This window comes from Camelus ferus, chromosome 28 (genome assembly GCF_009834535.1).
Source record: "Camelus ferus isolate YT-003-E chromosome 28, BCGSAC_Cfer_1.0, whole genome shotgun sequence".
NCBI lineage: Eukaryota > Metazoa > Chordata > Mammalia > Artiodactyla > Camelidae > Camelus > Camelus ferus.
The window spans coordinates 4,054,629-4,070,075 of record NC_045723.1 but is presented as its reverse complement, the minus strand read 5'-3'; the positions used below and the strand labels follow the sequence as shown (position 1 = coordinate 4,070,075).

The 15,447-nt window shown below is 48.8% G+C and overlaps 1 protein-coding gene across 1 annotated transcript in view; it reads right to left on the bottom strand.

Moving 5' to 3' along the window:
- LOC102507960 (two pore calcium channel protein 1) overlaps nt 1-11,805 on the bottom strand; it is a 33,811-nt gene extending 22,006 nt beyond the window's left edge. The window contains exons 1-4 of the mRNA XM_032469557.1: nt 11,523-11,805; nt 4,296-4,384; nt 3,347-3,461; nt 906-1,034 (exon numbers count right to left, since the gene is read on the bottom strand). Of these exons, the coding sequence (XP_032325448.1) occupies nt 906-1,034; nt 3,347-3,461; nt 4,296-4,384; nt 11,523-11,597 (408 nt within the window). The 5' untranslated portion in view covers nt 11,598-11,805. The remainder of the gene's footprint in view (nt 1-905; nt 1,035-3,346; nt 3,462-4,295; nt 4,385-11,522) is intronic.
- Nucleotides 11,806-15,447: the final 3,642 nt, after the last annotated feature.

The following is a 15,447-nucleotide window of genomic DNA, read 5'->3' as shown; positions in this document are numbered from 1 at the left end:
CACGGTTCAGGCTGGCTGGCTGCTGTGCTGAGATGCTCAGTATAATCTAAAGTGCCCCCAGCTAATCACTGGCCCCGCCTCTCTGCTCATCACAGCATCACTTCAGAGGGCGTTACCTTGCCTCACTTGCCGTAGCCTCTTAGCAGAGATCCTTCCAGATTTTTCTACCAATCTCTAACACTCTCTCCTCTTTTCTTTTAGCAAAGATGTGCTCCAACCATCTTGTAACCTGCTTTTTTTGACTTAATAGACAAAAAGCATCTCTCCTGAAGAATAGACACATATGTGCATTTAGGGCCATGTTAAAGGGTTGTGTGGAGGGGCCACATTTTCTTTCTTTCCTGTTGTCAGGAAATTGAGTTGTTTCCAGTTTTTCAATATTACGAACAGGCAGCCATGACCGATCTTGTGGCTAAATCTTTAAACACATCCTTCTTTCCTAAAGATAAAGTCCCAGGACTGGAAATTGGGCAAGCCCATGCACACCTAAGGCTTTCGAAAGGAAACGCCAACACCCTTCCAGCAAGACATCTTATGCCTCCCTCGAGCAGAGGATGAGGGGTTCTGTCTTCAGCCCTGCTAACATTGTTTTACAGGCAAACACATGCTATTTTATTTTTGCTTTACTATATCTTTCTTAATTAGGGAAGTTAAACATTTTTTCCTATCTGTCTTTATCTCTTTCTTCTTCTTTTTTCTCTTTAATTGGGAGGTGCTCCTGCTATGTTAAAATGGTCACACAATCACATGCTGCCCGACTCGGGCTTCAGTTGTGGTCTGCCAGCAGCTGCTGTACGGACGTTTGTCATTGTTCCTCGAACCGAGTCAAATCGATAAGAGTCTTTTCTCTTCGTAGTTTCTGGCTTTGACCACAGACTCTCGAAGGCGCCAGGATGAGCACTCACCACTATGGTTACCATGATGCAGATATTTTTCGTATCCTTCCAGAAAACCATCTGAGGAGTAACTTTCGCAAAGTGTACAAGTCTCCCAAAGAATGCAGTCAGGCAGAGCACTTCTGCTATCGAGGTGACCTGCAGCACAGAACAGAGACTGAGCCGGGGCCCCGCTGCTCGGAGGCTCGGCCTTAGTTCTCTCCTACCCGCCCCTCATGCGCCCCTGATGCCCCCGGACACCGCCCTGTGACAGTTAGCAATATCCCTCAATTTTACGGAAAGTGGCAGCAAGGTTTTTGCTGGTTGGGATGGTCTCTTCCTCCTAAAAGGAAACCTGCCCCTGGACCACTAATCCCATGACCCAGCGGGCAGGGCTTCCTCGGTGGGGGGTGGAGGGCGGGGGTGCTGAATCAGCAGGGAGAGGACCCCCAGAAGGCATTTCCCCGGGAAAGGGGAGGTCAGGGATGGCAGAAGCAGGCATCTTCTACACTCTCAAATTCCCCACGTTCGTAATCAGACTGGACACCTAGAAGTTCAGTTTCTCCCATAATAACTCTCCAAAGACGTGTTTTGGAATGCCGGGGCACTCCTTAGTAGACATCGCTGCCACTGCCGCCTGGGTTTGGCTGCTTAGAGAGAATGGAGGCCACTGAGACCCGCCACGAAGTCCTGACCATCTCCTCCGTGGGTTACCAGGCACCAACTCCAAACCCCCTGCAGGCAGCTAGATGTGCAGCCTGTGTGTACAGCCCATGCTTTGCCCGTCCTGCAGTTGCCGTGAGACAGTAACTCCCCCCTAACAAGGGCACTTTCCACCATCAATGGGGAGAGGAGGGGAGCAGAAGAGGACGAGATGGGGAAAGAGGCAGGCTAGGAAGACAGAAAGGCCTGGGGTGAGGGCTGGAAGGAATGCGCCTCCCAAAAATAACAGGGAGGAAGGGGCAGCACGTGGCACAGGTCCCCCACCCCCAGCCCAGCCCGCGTGGGTCCTGGCGTGGATCTGAGCGTAGCCCCTTGCCAACCTTCCAGCTCTCAGCCTGTTCACCCATGAGGTGCTCTAGAGACTCACGGTCAAGGCCGGGCTTGCAAGAGGGCCTGTGGCAATCCCAGGACACCTCTGCTCAAAATACGACCTGCTTGGTAATGCTGGATCTGGGCCCAAACCCCCTGTAACACATTAGATTTGCGGCTTGAAGTATAAATTCTGACTGAAGGAATATTCTGGAACTCAGGTAGCCAAGCCCAAGCGGTGTGTGACCAATAACAGAAGGGTCAGGACTCAGAAGAGAGGCCAGGGGCTGAGAGCAGACCCCGTGGGACTCTCTCCTCGGCCAGGGTGGGCCAGCACTGGGGGGCCGACTCTCTTCAGGTCTGTGAGTGCACATCTCTGCCTCCTTGGACTTAAGTGTTTGTTTTGACAGTCACTGGGCTAAAAGTTTTCTACCCAGAGGCTTCATTCACTGTGGCATCCTTGTCACATGAAAGTGTGAAAGACTGTCAACTCTGACGGCCCCCAGTGAACTGCACTTCTGGTTTTCACCCCCTGGTGCGGTGTCCTTCCCCTGTTGACTCAGGGCTTGGGCATCTGATGGGCTTTGGCCAACAGGACACCAGCCAGTGGGGTTCAAATGGAGGTGAATGGTGCTTGCACACTGGGGTGCTCCTTCTTGGACCCCCCCCCCCCCGCCGCCGACTGGGAGAAGCCCAGGCCATGGGAAGTGGCCGTGTGGCAGAGAACGGGGGCGCTCTGGGCCACAGCTCCAGCCAGGCAAGCTCCCCGCTGACAGCCAGCAGCGCCTGCCGGCCTCGGGAGACCTGCCACCCCGGCCAGTGCCACATGAGTGGGAAATCTGCCCGACTGAGCCCAGTCACCTGCAGAATCATGGAAGATAATAAAAGCCAGCTCTTTAAGGCAAAGGGTCAATGAACTTTATCTGTCAAGGGGCCAGAGAGTAAATATTTCAGGCTTTGCAAGTCATACAATCTCTGTAACACCTACTCTCAGACACGAGAACAGTGTCCAGTTAGGAATTAATGTGAGCAGGTCATCAATTGACCCATTTGGAATAACTGAGTAACTTGATGTGTTATAAAAAGCACCTATAAATAATGATTTATGACTATGAAAAAAGCTGCAGATGTGGCAACCACAAGTCACATATTACCCTATATTATAATATTGTCCACTTGACATTAAATAAATGTGCTTTTAAAACAGTGTTTGTCCATCCGATTTATCCCTGGAGGACCAAAAACTGCCACTCCCTCTCAAACACTTTATGATGAGAGCATCAGCTCAGCGAGGAGGCAGAATTCTTCCAAACCCCCAGCAATAAAAATAAAACCAAATCCATAAATATTAAAATTGGAAAAGAAACAAAAAGGAAGCGGCCTGAGACCCAGCTCATCTGTGACAAAGTCTGGTTAGCCATTCTGTTTTTAATGCTTACCAAGAAAGGCAGCGGGAACAGCGCTGGTTCCTCAAAGAGAGCCAGGGAAAGGTCTACACAGATGAAGAAGTAGGTGGCCGCCTGCATGGCCCAGTGGTTATAGAAATAGTAAAGTCTGACGAGGAAAAGAATGAAGAAGTTATGAGCCAAGAGCAGGGGTTAAACAGCACCCCAAATCCCATTAGAAGTCCCGTCTCTGGCCACCTTTCCTTTAAATTCTAGGGAGTGAGGGGCAGCATTTAATTGAGCACATACTACAAAATGCTAACAGGAAAAAAAAATCAAGGATATGGTCATATTGCAAAGCACATTCTCTTAACAGTCTCAAGCTAGAATTAGTACCCTCCTCAAGGGGAGACTGTGAACATAAGATGTACTTTTAGAGGACTGACGCAGAGCAAACCCTCAGTTAGAGTGACCTATGATTCCGTGGCACAGGCACCTGATTGACAATGTGCATCACCCCATCTGGACACGGCGGACTCAGATGGATCTCTCGGTAACGAAGTTCTCTTCCGATTGCAGGAACTATGCCCCCAGCCTGCCTGAGAGCACCCAGAGATGAGGCATTTGCTGTTTTGGGAGGCACTGACAGACACTCAGCCCTGCTGATAAGACTTTTTTTCTTATTCTGAGCCCATCTTTGGTTCAACCCTTAGGGAGGGCAAGAGAAACAGCTGGATTCACCTATCCTGAGTGTTACCAATTTACTCATTTCTCTGCCCTTAGTATGTTTGTTGAATGCATCTCTCCCTGTGAGGCACCATGCTCTTTTAACTAAAAAAACAGAACACACAAACAAAAAAAACAACATCGAATTTTATCCAACTCTATGTGTTATATGCTTCACAAAATATTTGTGGAAACATCTTCAGTTTGGGTTCAAGTGTGAGAATAGAAAGTGCTAAGGGACAGGTGATTCCAGGTGAGAGCTGAACACTTTAATTACCTGATGGCCTGAGGGGATGTTTCGAATGGAACATTTCTGTTGTACTGGGCGTCGGAAACGTAGGCTGCTGCCAGGAGGAGGTCCTGGTCCTCGGTGGGAGAAAGTAAGGGGACAAAAACAGTCAGAGCAGGAAAGGACACTGCGTTTTTGTGTATAAGTATGTATCGGACATGAAAGGAAGCTCCCCTTCACCTGTCCCCTGACCCACCCGCCTTGCCAGAGGCAACCAACATTAACAGCCCTGCATGTTCCCGTCCAGAGGTTTTCCTGGGCAGTGGGAATCCTGCCATGGGGCTGAGACACAGGCATGATAAACGTCCTTCAAATCAAACACAGGTTCTCAGAGGAGGAAATGAAAACAAGAAAGCGCTGAATAGTATCCATAGATGTACTTACACAGCATGTGTATACATACCTGTATAGGGTTATGTGCCTTTATACACACACATATATAAACATCAAATGAGATTTAGGCTACTTGATGGATGGTTAGAGGGATTTTCAAGGGTAATTTTGACAAGTAAATTATTGCCTTTTTCGATGACTTTTGAACCTAACTCCCTCTCAAGGTATGACCCCCCTCTATACAGACCCATAATTTTCTTTTATTTAAATAATTTACTGAGGTGAAACTCACAATCTAGAAATTAACCACTTTAAAATGAACAATTCAGTGGCATTCAGTACATTCACAATGTTGGTATACACACACATAAAATAGTAAAATTGTTCTCACATGATACAAAGCTTATTTTTTCACTCCATATGGACTTGTTTTATGACTATATATAGAGCTACCCTATGATTTTTAATAAATGCTTCTTCCTTTAGGTAAGTTTCTTTTTAAATATATTTTGAACACAACTACATTTAGTATTTTTAAATATATATCATACACACGTGCCTTTGTACTATATGAGTACATTTGTAGCGTAGAGCGTAACTTGTGGATGGAAGATATATCATTTTCTGTTTTGGTAGGTACAACCAAATTGCCTCCCCCAAAGTTACACATTTTATATGCCTCAAAATGGTACACGAACATACGTGTTTTCCTGTTTCTCACCAACATTAGTATGATTTTAAATGGTTGACAATATCCAATCAACCGAAGAAGCATCTTGTGATTTTAGTTTAATTTGCCCATGATCAGCACAGCGGAGACCTGACAGGGATGACTCACACTTCTGATTCTGTATAAACAAGATAAACAAAAAAACTCCATCGAATTTTATCCAACTCTATGTGTTATACACTTCACAAAATATTTGTGGAAACAAGATTAAGAACATACACAAGATAACAGACTATTTAGACCTCCCTGTGTACTTCAGCGGAAAAACAGCCTGATTATCCAAGTGATTACCTGGGTTACTTCCTCAAAATTAAGGACATCTTCCAACTTGGATTGGAATCGAAATCTCTCACGGGTCAGGCAACTCAGTTTTGAAAATGCATGAAAGTATTCAGAGAGATTCCAAGTTTTCTATTTGACTTTCATATCAAGAATCCATAGCAGATATTTGTAGACAGAGTAGAACTGTGTTTCCTAAATTTATTTCGTATTGCAACACTTTTGAAAAATACTGCATTAAAAACAGAAATATTAGTTATTAAGTCTCTTAACTGACATTTCATCAGAGAAGATATAAGGATGGCAAATAAGCACATGAAACGATGCTCAACATCCTTATTCATTAGGGAAACGCAGATTTAAGCCACAGTGAGATACCACTACCTATCCACTAAATGGCTAAAACTAAAGACAGACCATATCAAGTGTTGACAAGGATGTGGAACAACTGGAAATCATGTTGGTAAGAATGGAAAACAGTGCATTTACGTTGGAAAACAGTCTGGTGGTTTCTTGGACATTCCACTCCTAAGTATTCACCAAGGAGACAGAAGCATCAGAAAGGGTTTTTGTTTTGTTTTCTTTTGTTTTTTTAATGAACACACACTAATTTTAAGGAAGTCTCATTAAGCCTCAAAGAGATCGTACTGGGGCAGCAAAGAACAGTAACAAGGTCTTGAACAGTATCAAGGTCTTTGGAAAAAAAAATATTTAAAGCAAAATCTCTTAGAGCCACTATTGTGCCCAATTTTAAAAGATGATGGTACAAACATCCTTCTAGTCCCAGTGAAACAGGTTGTCCAGAAACATGAATAGTTTGACCATCATGCATTTGAGGTGCATCACCCACATACCTTCCAGGAGGAAAATGGAAGGAAAAAAAAAAATGCTCACCAGCAAATCCTCAGCCAGCCAGGACCTGGGGGTTACCTCTATCAGACCTCACGGGGACTCCAGCATTGAATGATACGAGCATCAAGGCACCCCTTCCAGTTGTCCCCTTGCCAGCTGAAATCTTGCCCGTCGCATTTACGTATGCAGACACGTTTGTAATAGCTGGTTTACCTTTGCATTAACGTTTCAAAGCTTTCCCATTCTTAACAGCTATCACGTTTCTAACATCTTTCTCCTTCTAAAAATCTCATCTCTTCTATTTTCTGGTTCTGCTTGTCTTCCCTCCCTCCATCCCATTTGTGTACAACTTCGAAGTCTCCTGTCCATTTTTGCTTGAGAAGACGTACTCTTAACAGGCAGGCTTGCGGTAAGGCGCATTCTCACTTGTATTAAGGCCATTTGTATCTTCCCACGAAATGAATTGTTTTCATGCAACTCAAAAATGTGGCTTATGTTAGGCATGCCAATCCCAAACTGCACATACTTTTCAAGTTTACACGCGAACCACTGCCCACATCTACCATGCAAATAGCAGGCACCAATTAGCAAATATTCCCCCAGAAGCAGCTAAGTGGCTTCGCACCTCAAAGCAGCAGCCCCAGCCTAGGGGAGGCCCTGGTGACTGCCGGGACAGCTCTCACAATCCCCTTCAGAGCTTTTGCTTTTAAAGATCCCATTGCCCAGACCAACTGCATCAGAATCTCTGGGAGGTGGGACCCAGCGTTGAATTTTTAAAGCTCCCAGGTGATTCCAATGGGCAGACAAGATTGAAAAACCACTGGTCTAAATATGGCCATTTTTCTACCATTTCTCTTGTTTTGTGTTTTCATGGTACTGTGACAATAACCGATTCTTTTGACTTTTCCTTCTCTCCTTTTCTTATACCTGTGACACTTCCTTTCCACTCCCCAAGACTTAAAAACGTATTTAAGATTTTTCTGTTTTCTCCTCCCACCCTCCCAATTTAGTCAGCCTTCCTTCCGAGAAGGCAAATAACTTAAACCCCTCAGGGCGAGAGGAAGGGGAATATGCAGGAGGGAGGGAAACAGATTCCAGAAGCTCTGGTGGACAGCCAGAAAGTGTAGGAATAAACAGCTCGCAGCTCCAGACGGCGTTAAGTTGGGCAACGGGAACCTTGACAAAACCAAAGCTGATGATGGCTGTGCTTTAAAAAAAGCGACTTTATCTTGTTTAGGTATATGAGAAAATTAACATAAGATAAAGAGACATTACCAAGAATTTCAAGTAAAATTCTTCCCATGTCAGTTTTTCCCTGTGTCACTACAAGCGCTGTACCTTCTGTCTGTCTGTCTGTCTGTCTGTCTGTCTGTCTTGGCCTCCCTTCTTTCCTCCCATAGGCTATGGGCACTCTGATGTCCACAATGTAACAGACCATTGCTTTCCGCGCAGCCCCCATTCAAAAAGCTTCCAGCGACTCCTCTGTGCCTAGAGTGCCCCCAGAATCAAATGTAAAACCCCCGACTTAGCACTTAGGGGCCCCACAATCTCCCCCTCTGTCTTGTCTCCCTCACTTTCCCTATGGGAGCCCTCTTCTCTGGCCTACCCTGGGGGACCCACTGTCCACTGTCCCACCGCCAGCCCCAACCCCACGCCTGATTTCTTGCTTGCCTAAAACCAGGAATATCCTTTCCACTTCCCTTTATTTGGGCCCATCTCAAATTTCGCTTTCTCTAGGAGGGCTGCCAGTACCAGCAGCTTCCACTTCCACGTGGGAAGACGGCCAAGTGCAGCTGGGGAAGTGGGGAAGTATACGGTGAGGATCACATACAGAGAAATGGCTGCAGCCCAGGGTGGGCTGGGAGCGGCAGCCGTGGCAGGAAGGGTGACCCAACGGGTGGCAGCCCCGTGTGGCAGCCCCGTGTGAGTATAAACACCTCGTGGCCCGCTGCGCAGACAATAACAACCTGCAGGCTGAGGGCAGCCTGAAGATGTGTTTTGATTGGCCCAGAGAGTGCTTTACAGATGCCGGCAACTAATTCACTTTTTTTTTTTAAGCTGGAGCTGACACAAAAATTTGAACTTCTGGTTTCTCTTCAAAAGATCATAACATCTGGCCACATTGGGTGGTATTTCGGTAAGTTTTTGCAACCCACCCTGAAACTCAGTCACCTGAACAAATCCTTATTATTTCCCCAAATTCTGTGGGTCAGCCGGGCAGTCTTTCTGGTCTGGGCCAGCTTAGCCAGTCTCCATGGTCATCTGGGGCTAGATGGTCCCCAACAGCTGCACTCACAGGTCATGGCCGTGTGCCTCAGGCAGCAGGCGAGCCAGGGCTCTCTTACATGGTCACAGGGCTCCCAAGAGCATCAGGAGAGCAAGCACCAATGCTGAAGCAATTCTTGTGCCTCTGCTCGGATCACGTCTGCTGATGTCCCATTGGCCAGAGCAAGTTTCACGGTCAATGGTCTCAAGAGGTGGAGAAACCAACTCCACCTCCCACTGTAAGGAGTTGCAAAGCCTCACTGCAACGGGGGACTGTATCTAGGTTGAGGAGAGTTCGCAGCCATTGTTTGCAATCTACGATAGCCCATGTGGCACCACCAGCTACAGGTGGGTGGCTGCAGGTCATGGTCTTCGTGCAGAGGATGTGTCCTCCAGGTCACCATGAGCCCCAGTACCCTCCCCAGCTGAACCATTCCCACCGAGGCTGCTGCTTTTACATTGCTCCCTGGCACCTGTGGGCATTTCAGCTTGTGACTCCCTGACTTAACTTACACTCTCCCAAGCCCTCCTGGTCACTGCCGTTTCCTCCTGCAAAGAACATCTCTGAAAATCGCTCTAAAGGAACACAAGGGGACCAAAAGCCTAAAAACAGCATGATCCAAGAGTTAGATGAACAGATTTAAGAATAAGAACATTCAGAAAGAAGCACAGAAAGTATCAAGGGGTGATCACATAGAGTCACAGAGAAACAGCACAGGACGGGAGCTCTCAGCCTTAGTTGCACTTTCAATTGTTAGTAGCTTTAAAGTTACTGTTGCCAAGACCACACCCAGACCAATTAAATCAGGATCTCAGGGTGGAGCCTGAACCCAGATACAGTTTAAAAGCTCCCCAGGCAATTTTGACCAATGGCAAGATTGAGAATCACTGACCTCAGGTTATTTCTATTTCAAAGCTTAAAGTATTGGTAAAAGTACCAGAACTTGTCATCTTAGTAGCAGCCAAAAGAAACTTCAGGCAGAAAAGGGTTCTAAAAGACTGCCTGAAAGGAGAAGGTGCAAATGCATTTCAGCTGACTAGGCAGTTTCTTATTAAGTGACCCAAAACTAACTTTTAAATAGGTTAACTGGGTTATATTGGCTGGCAAGCATCTGCGATCAGTGCTTCAGTTTAATGACTCAACCACTGCTGTTATCTCAGAAAATGGGGTTCTGCTGAGAACTACCTGTTGGTACCATGCTCCTCGCCTGTTATGCCTGCTCCCCTGGGGGACGTCTTTGAAAGACATTGAGAAGCAAATAAATAGCTGACCCCTGCAGCATGCATTAAGCCAAGGTCTCACACAGAACTCAGCCAGGGCTGCTCTTGCATTTCTTGAAGTCTCAAATTATTAGTTTTTTACACTCTTCTCTTATTTAGACAAAGAAGCAGTAAGTACAGAGAGGAAGACATGGACAGATTCAAGCTAAAAAAGATTTTCTTGCCACAGAAAAGATTTTTCTGGTGATCACAACCCCATCTTTGCAGAATGAGAGGAGCAAAGCCTGCGCTGGGTCGGAGCTGGGGACCAAGAATCTGTCCCCTCCTTTTTCTCCTTGACCCGTTCCCTTAAAGGAGAGCGGACATGGTAGAATCCACCTGTTGCAAGTCGCCAAGCCCCCCCTGGGAGACCAGGAGGCCGAGAGGGAGCAATGAACCAGGCAGGGCTTTTAAACCCCGCACACAAGCCCGCCCTGTGGACAGTCTTGAGCAGACACTGAAAAGAGGCAGGGGCCATAGCACACAGCAGCCCCGAGCTGAAGGGGCCAGCTGAGGAGAGGAAGGCAGGGCTAAAATACATTCACCTCCCACACACTTGCACAACCAAAGGAAACGTAGCCCAGATGAGTGGACCCCTGAGAGGCCTGAAGCCTGGGGGTCATTAGGCTTGCCAGGCGCTGTACCCCGGGCTTGACGAACAAGATGGGTCTTCCTGACTCCTCCGAGATGGGTACGATTGATCATCTCCACCTCACAGAGGTGGAAACCAGAGGCTTCCAGCATCTTGTAATTCATAGCTAAAATTTCCTGAATCAGAGCCAGGTCTCCTTCCATTGGAGCCCCGCCTGCCTCTCTACTCTCTGAGCTCTTGTCCAGCGAGCGAAAGGAAAGAGCCCAAGAAGGATTCTTGAAAGCTCCAAGTCTTCCAAAGCTTAGGCTGTCGGAGAGAAAGCAGAGCTGAGCGACCGCGCAGACAGGGCCCGCGGGGATCAGAAGAGCCAGGGCTGCATCAGCACTCCCAGACCCACATCCTGCAACCGTCTTCCCGGGCGTTTCCCTGCCACAGGACCCTCGCTCGTTTTCCCGCCGCCGTGGAGCGCCCGGCGGCGGGCACGGGCCACCCAGACCCCGGGGGCGCGCCGCGTGGGGACTGCACCGGCAACCCGGAGCCCCGGCGCCGACCCCCGTTTGGCGCCCGCCGCGGAAGGCGACTCCGGGGAGGCCTCGGGGTGCGGGCTTGACAGCTCCCGTAACGACCAGAAAGTGCGGGGCTGCGGCCTGGAGCGGGGCGCCTCTGCGCTCCAGCGACTGTGTCTCCCGCACCCGGAGCACCAGGACACAGAGGATCAAAGGACGGAGGACGCCCGGGGGCAGGGGGCCCCGCGCCCGCACCCCTACCCGGGGCCCTCGTTCCCAGCGGCCGGCGCCGTCTGGGCTCGGGATTGCTCTCCACGCGGGGGTCTCAGGGACCACGGGCGCGAGGCCAGGGGACGCTGCCGTCGGCGCGCGGCCACCAGCCCCCGGGACGCCCTTACCTCCAGGGCGGGCGGCTCCTCCGGGGGCGGGGGGCGCGGGCGGTGCATCCCCGCGGCTCGGCGGGCCCCGGGCATCGCGGCGGCGGCGGCGCTCGTGGCCGGGATGCTGGAGCGTCTGGGCCGCCGCCGAGGCGGACTCTGCCCTCGGGTGGCCGGAGGGACGGGCTCCGCGCGCTCCGCTCGGCCCTTCACGTGACCGCGGTGGGGCCCGGGGGGCGGAGGACTGGGGCGGGCGCGGCGGGCTCCCCCACTCCGGCCCCTTCCTGCCCGGCCTCCTGGTGCGCGCTGGAGTCGGGGGCGGGGACGCGGTTTCGCGGGGGCAGGGGCGGGACATGAGGGGCCAGGCAGGGAAGAGGGGCTGGGGGCGCCAGGGTTAGAGGGTCCGAAGGCAGAGGGTCCCAGTCCTGCGCCTCGGGCATGACTGCGCCTAGCCCTCTGTCTCAGTAAACTAGAAACAAGACCTTCCTCTCTGGGTTGTTTCGAGATTAAATGAGTTAATATATTCAGTGGCTGCCACTGGCAGGTGCCCAGTAAGCGTTGGTTTCCTCCCCGTCTTAGTGGAACCCCAGGAGGGCTGGTGTAAGCAGCTTTGGGTAGGAAAGGGCGCTCTGCAGGAGGCTCCTTCTGCCTGGTCACTAACCTTAAACCCGGCACCCCCTTACTCTTCTCATCTCCCCCGGGGCACATTTTCCAAATCTTTTGGTCACATGATACTAACCCTTGTCTAACTTGTTGGTTTTTCCCGTAGATCAAAGCAGTAGAAATGGAAAATAAGCGTGGTTAAGAGGACCAGATCTCTTCCCTGGCTTCCCCTTAAGTAACCTCGCAAACACACTGTGTGGATAAGACAGCATTTAAAGGAAAGATCATGACACGTCTGCACGCAGTGGGAGACGAGGTCGACTCTAACCTCCTATTTCAGTGATTAACTGAGTTTATTTCCCCTTTTCCCTTTAAAATTTTTATGACTGAGCAGAATCTTAGGAGGTCGTTCTGGGGGAACCTTGAGTCCACCATCTCCCTAGATTGCTGTCATTCTGATGAAAAGCAACTTGACTTTCTACCAACATTTTCCTCTCATGAGTATGCATTCTGAGCATGGAGCCGCTGGACCTAAGTTGGGTAACACTGGGTGAGGACTCAGAGAGCGGGTAGATACCTCTGGGGATGGGGGTGCCAACCCACCTCCCTTCCCCTGGGGTACCCCCAGGTCCAGCCTGACCAGGAATTTGGGGTTAGCAGAGCTGCTGAATTTTGAAAGAAAGCAGAAATCTAGATTTTCATGAGGATGTCACTGATTATTTTTTAGATGTTGGTTGTGAATTTAAAATAAAAATAATAATAAATATTTGCAGTCTGATTCTTAGGTGGGCCTTGGTCTACAGGGCAGGTGGTCCTGGGTTCCAGTACCAACCAACTTCACTGACACTTCTCAAAGGAAGAAGATGCCTGGTGAGGTCACCTACTGACCCTGGTCACCTACTATGAGGCATGGTGTCCCTCTGGGCTCATAAGGAATCTGTGCTAGGTACTGATGGATGCCAAGGTCCTGGTCCAGCACTGTGGCAGGAAGAACTATGCCCCACTCCCCGCAAAAAGATTCCACATGCTAATCCCTGGGACTGTGAATCTGCTGCTTTACTCCTCAAGAGAGACTTTACTTTAACCTGTAATTCAGGTTACTAATCAGTTGACCTTAAAATTATCCTGGATTATCTAGATTGAGCCCTTAAAAGCAGAAAAGGAAGGCAGAAAGGGAGATGAGAAATTGGAGGTCGGAAGAACTTAATGTGCCTGGTAGGGTGCTACTGCCTTGAAGGCAGAAGGGAAATGTAAGAAATTGAATTCTGCCAACAGCTTGAATAAACCTGGAAAGGAATTCTTCCCCAGAGCCTCCAGGAAGGAACACATCCCTGCCAACACCTTTATTTCAGTTTTGTGAGACTCAGAGCGTAGAATCCAGCCCTGCCTTGCTGGACTGCTGACCACAGACTGTGAGCTAATACGTGGATGTTCATTTAAGCCCCTAAGTTTGTGGCATTTGGTGACACAGCAAAGAAAATGAATATAGGACACTGGCCAGCAATTCAATGCCAGAGTCAAGTTCTTGCAGTGAGGCTGGCCTGCAATGAGAAAAGTATGTGACCCCAGCTACTTAGTGGGCATGCCCGACACCGCATTTGCCGCCACCCACCCACCCCCTGGTTGTTCCCTCTCAATTAGAACATCACACCCCACTGGGAGGCCCTTCCTCAACTTCTCCAGTCAGTGGATCACTTCTTCTCTGTGGTCCCTTGCTCTTCATGAACACAACCGCATGGCACCTCAGTTCTTCTATTTGTGTGTGTTGTCCCACCCCACTAGACCACAGGCACCTGGTAGAGGAGGGGCAGGAAAACTTCATCTTTGACCCCCAGCTCCCAGCACAGAGGAGACATATGGCAAGTAGGTGAAACACTAAAGCAGAACTCATACCAGCTTGTAGCCCATGACCCCTGTCTACAGGGTGCCTGCAAGAATTACTTCTTATCACGGTTTATTGTGTGAATTACCATAAAACTCTCTGCATGCACTTGAGAAAAGACAATTATTCTATTTTGATCCAGAGTTGCTGCACCCAGCGCAGCTCCGGACCCTGTCTGAGGACAGGCGACGGAAGACTTAAGAAACAAAGAGACAAAGTAAAGAGCAAAGATGGGACCAGGGGACTCAAGATCTCATGGATCTAGAGTGCCAAAAGCCGGGTCGACATCATATTTATTAGAAGTATACAGCTCAGAAAAAAATGCAGTCAAAGAGAAGTGGCTTTAGATATTCCATGCAGTAAGCACTAAATTCTGCTTGCTGATTAACTGATTCGTTTCAGGCCTATCCCTTCCAGAAACAATCACCCTCCTCAGGGTACACAAAATTTCTAAGTCTATCCTGTTATTGCCTCCGGGAGATCTCGAGATAGCAAATATTTCCCCTGGGTCAAACCACATGCTTTCAAGCCACAACAAAGTTCTGTTCATGGATGATCTGGCTTTCCAGGACCGCCCATTGTTTTACCCTAAGGAAATATCTGCCCTCCTTCTTTGCCGCCTGGTCAATCTCAGGATTGCCTTTCACAAATTGTCTTTAGCATAATACGTGCTATAGGTCATCTACTGCGTAAAACATTAAAGCAAGCACGTGTATGAGTGTGAATACAATGTTTTAAGCTCATGGAAATCTAGGTATGGCTTGTCTTCTAGATGCTTGTTGTCCAGCAGCTTGTTTCCCAGCACAGAGTCGAGACTTACGGAATGGTTGTTTCATGGTGGGATCTTTTCAAACGGCTTTTCTTCTGTAGAGAGTAAATGCGTTCGTTGTAAAGAGTAGAAACCAACTCATCAGAGATAACCACCGTTTATGAGTGACATCCTTCTCCGCCTCTCTGTACCTGCATGCATTTCACACGCAGGGATGCTGCTCTAGGGGAATGAGATGCCATTCCTCCCTGCAGGCCCCACTGATCCTAACCTTCTGTCTACATCCCTCCTACCCGGGACCAGAATCAGGCCAGGCCTCTACCCACTCTCTCCCTAGAGGAGGAGCCTGCTTGGTTTAGGCTGACATATATAGGGTATTTTCCTGGCAACAGTTACCAAAAGAAGTATGTCCCTTAAGTTCGTTCAACCCGACTAAAAAGAAGCTATGGGCTTAATAGGAAAGGTTTTTTGGGGGAGGGTATAGCTCAAGTGGTAGAGTGCATGCTTAGCATGCATGAGGTCCTGGGTTCAATCCCCAGAATAAATAAATCAATCTAATTACCTCCCCCGACCAAAAAAAGAAAAAAAAAAAAAAGAGGAAAGATTTTTTTCTCTCTCCCCCTCCCCCTCTCCTATAAATATAAATTTAAAAAGAAAAACAGGAGGGAGGGTATAGCTCAGTGGTAGAGCGC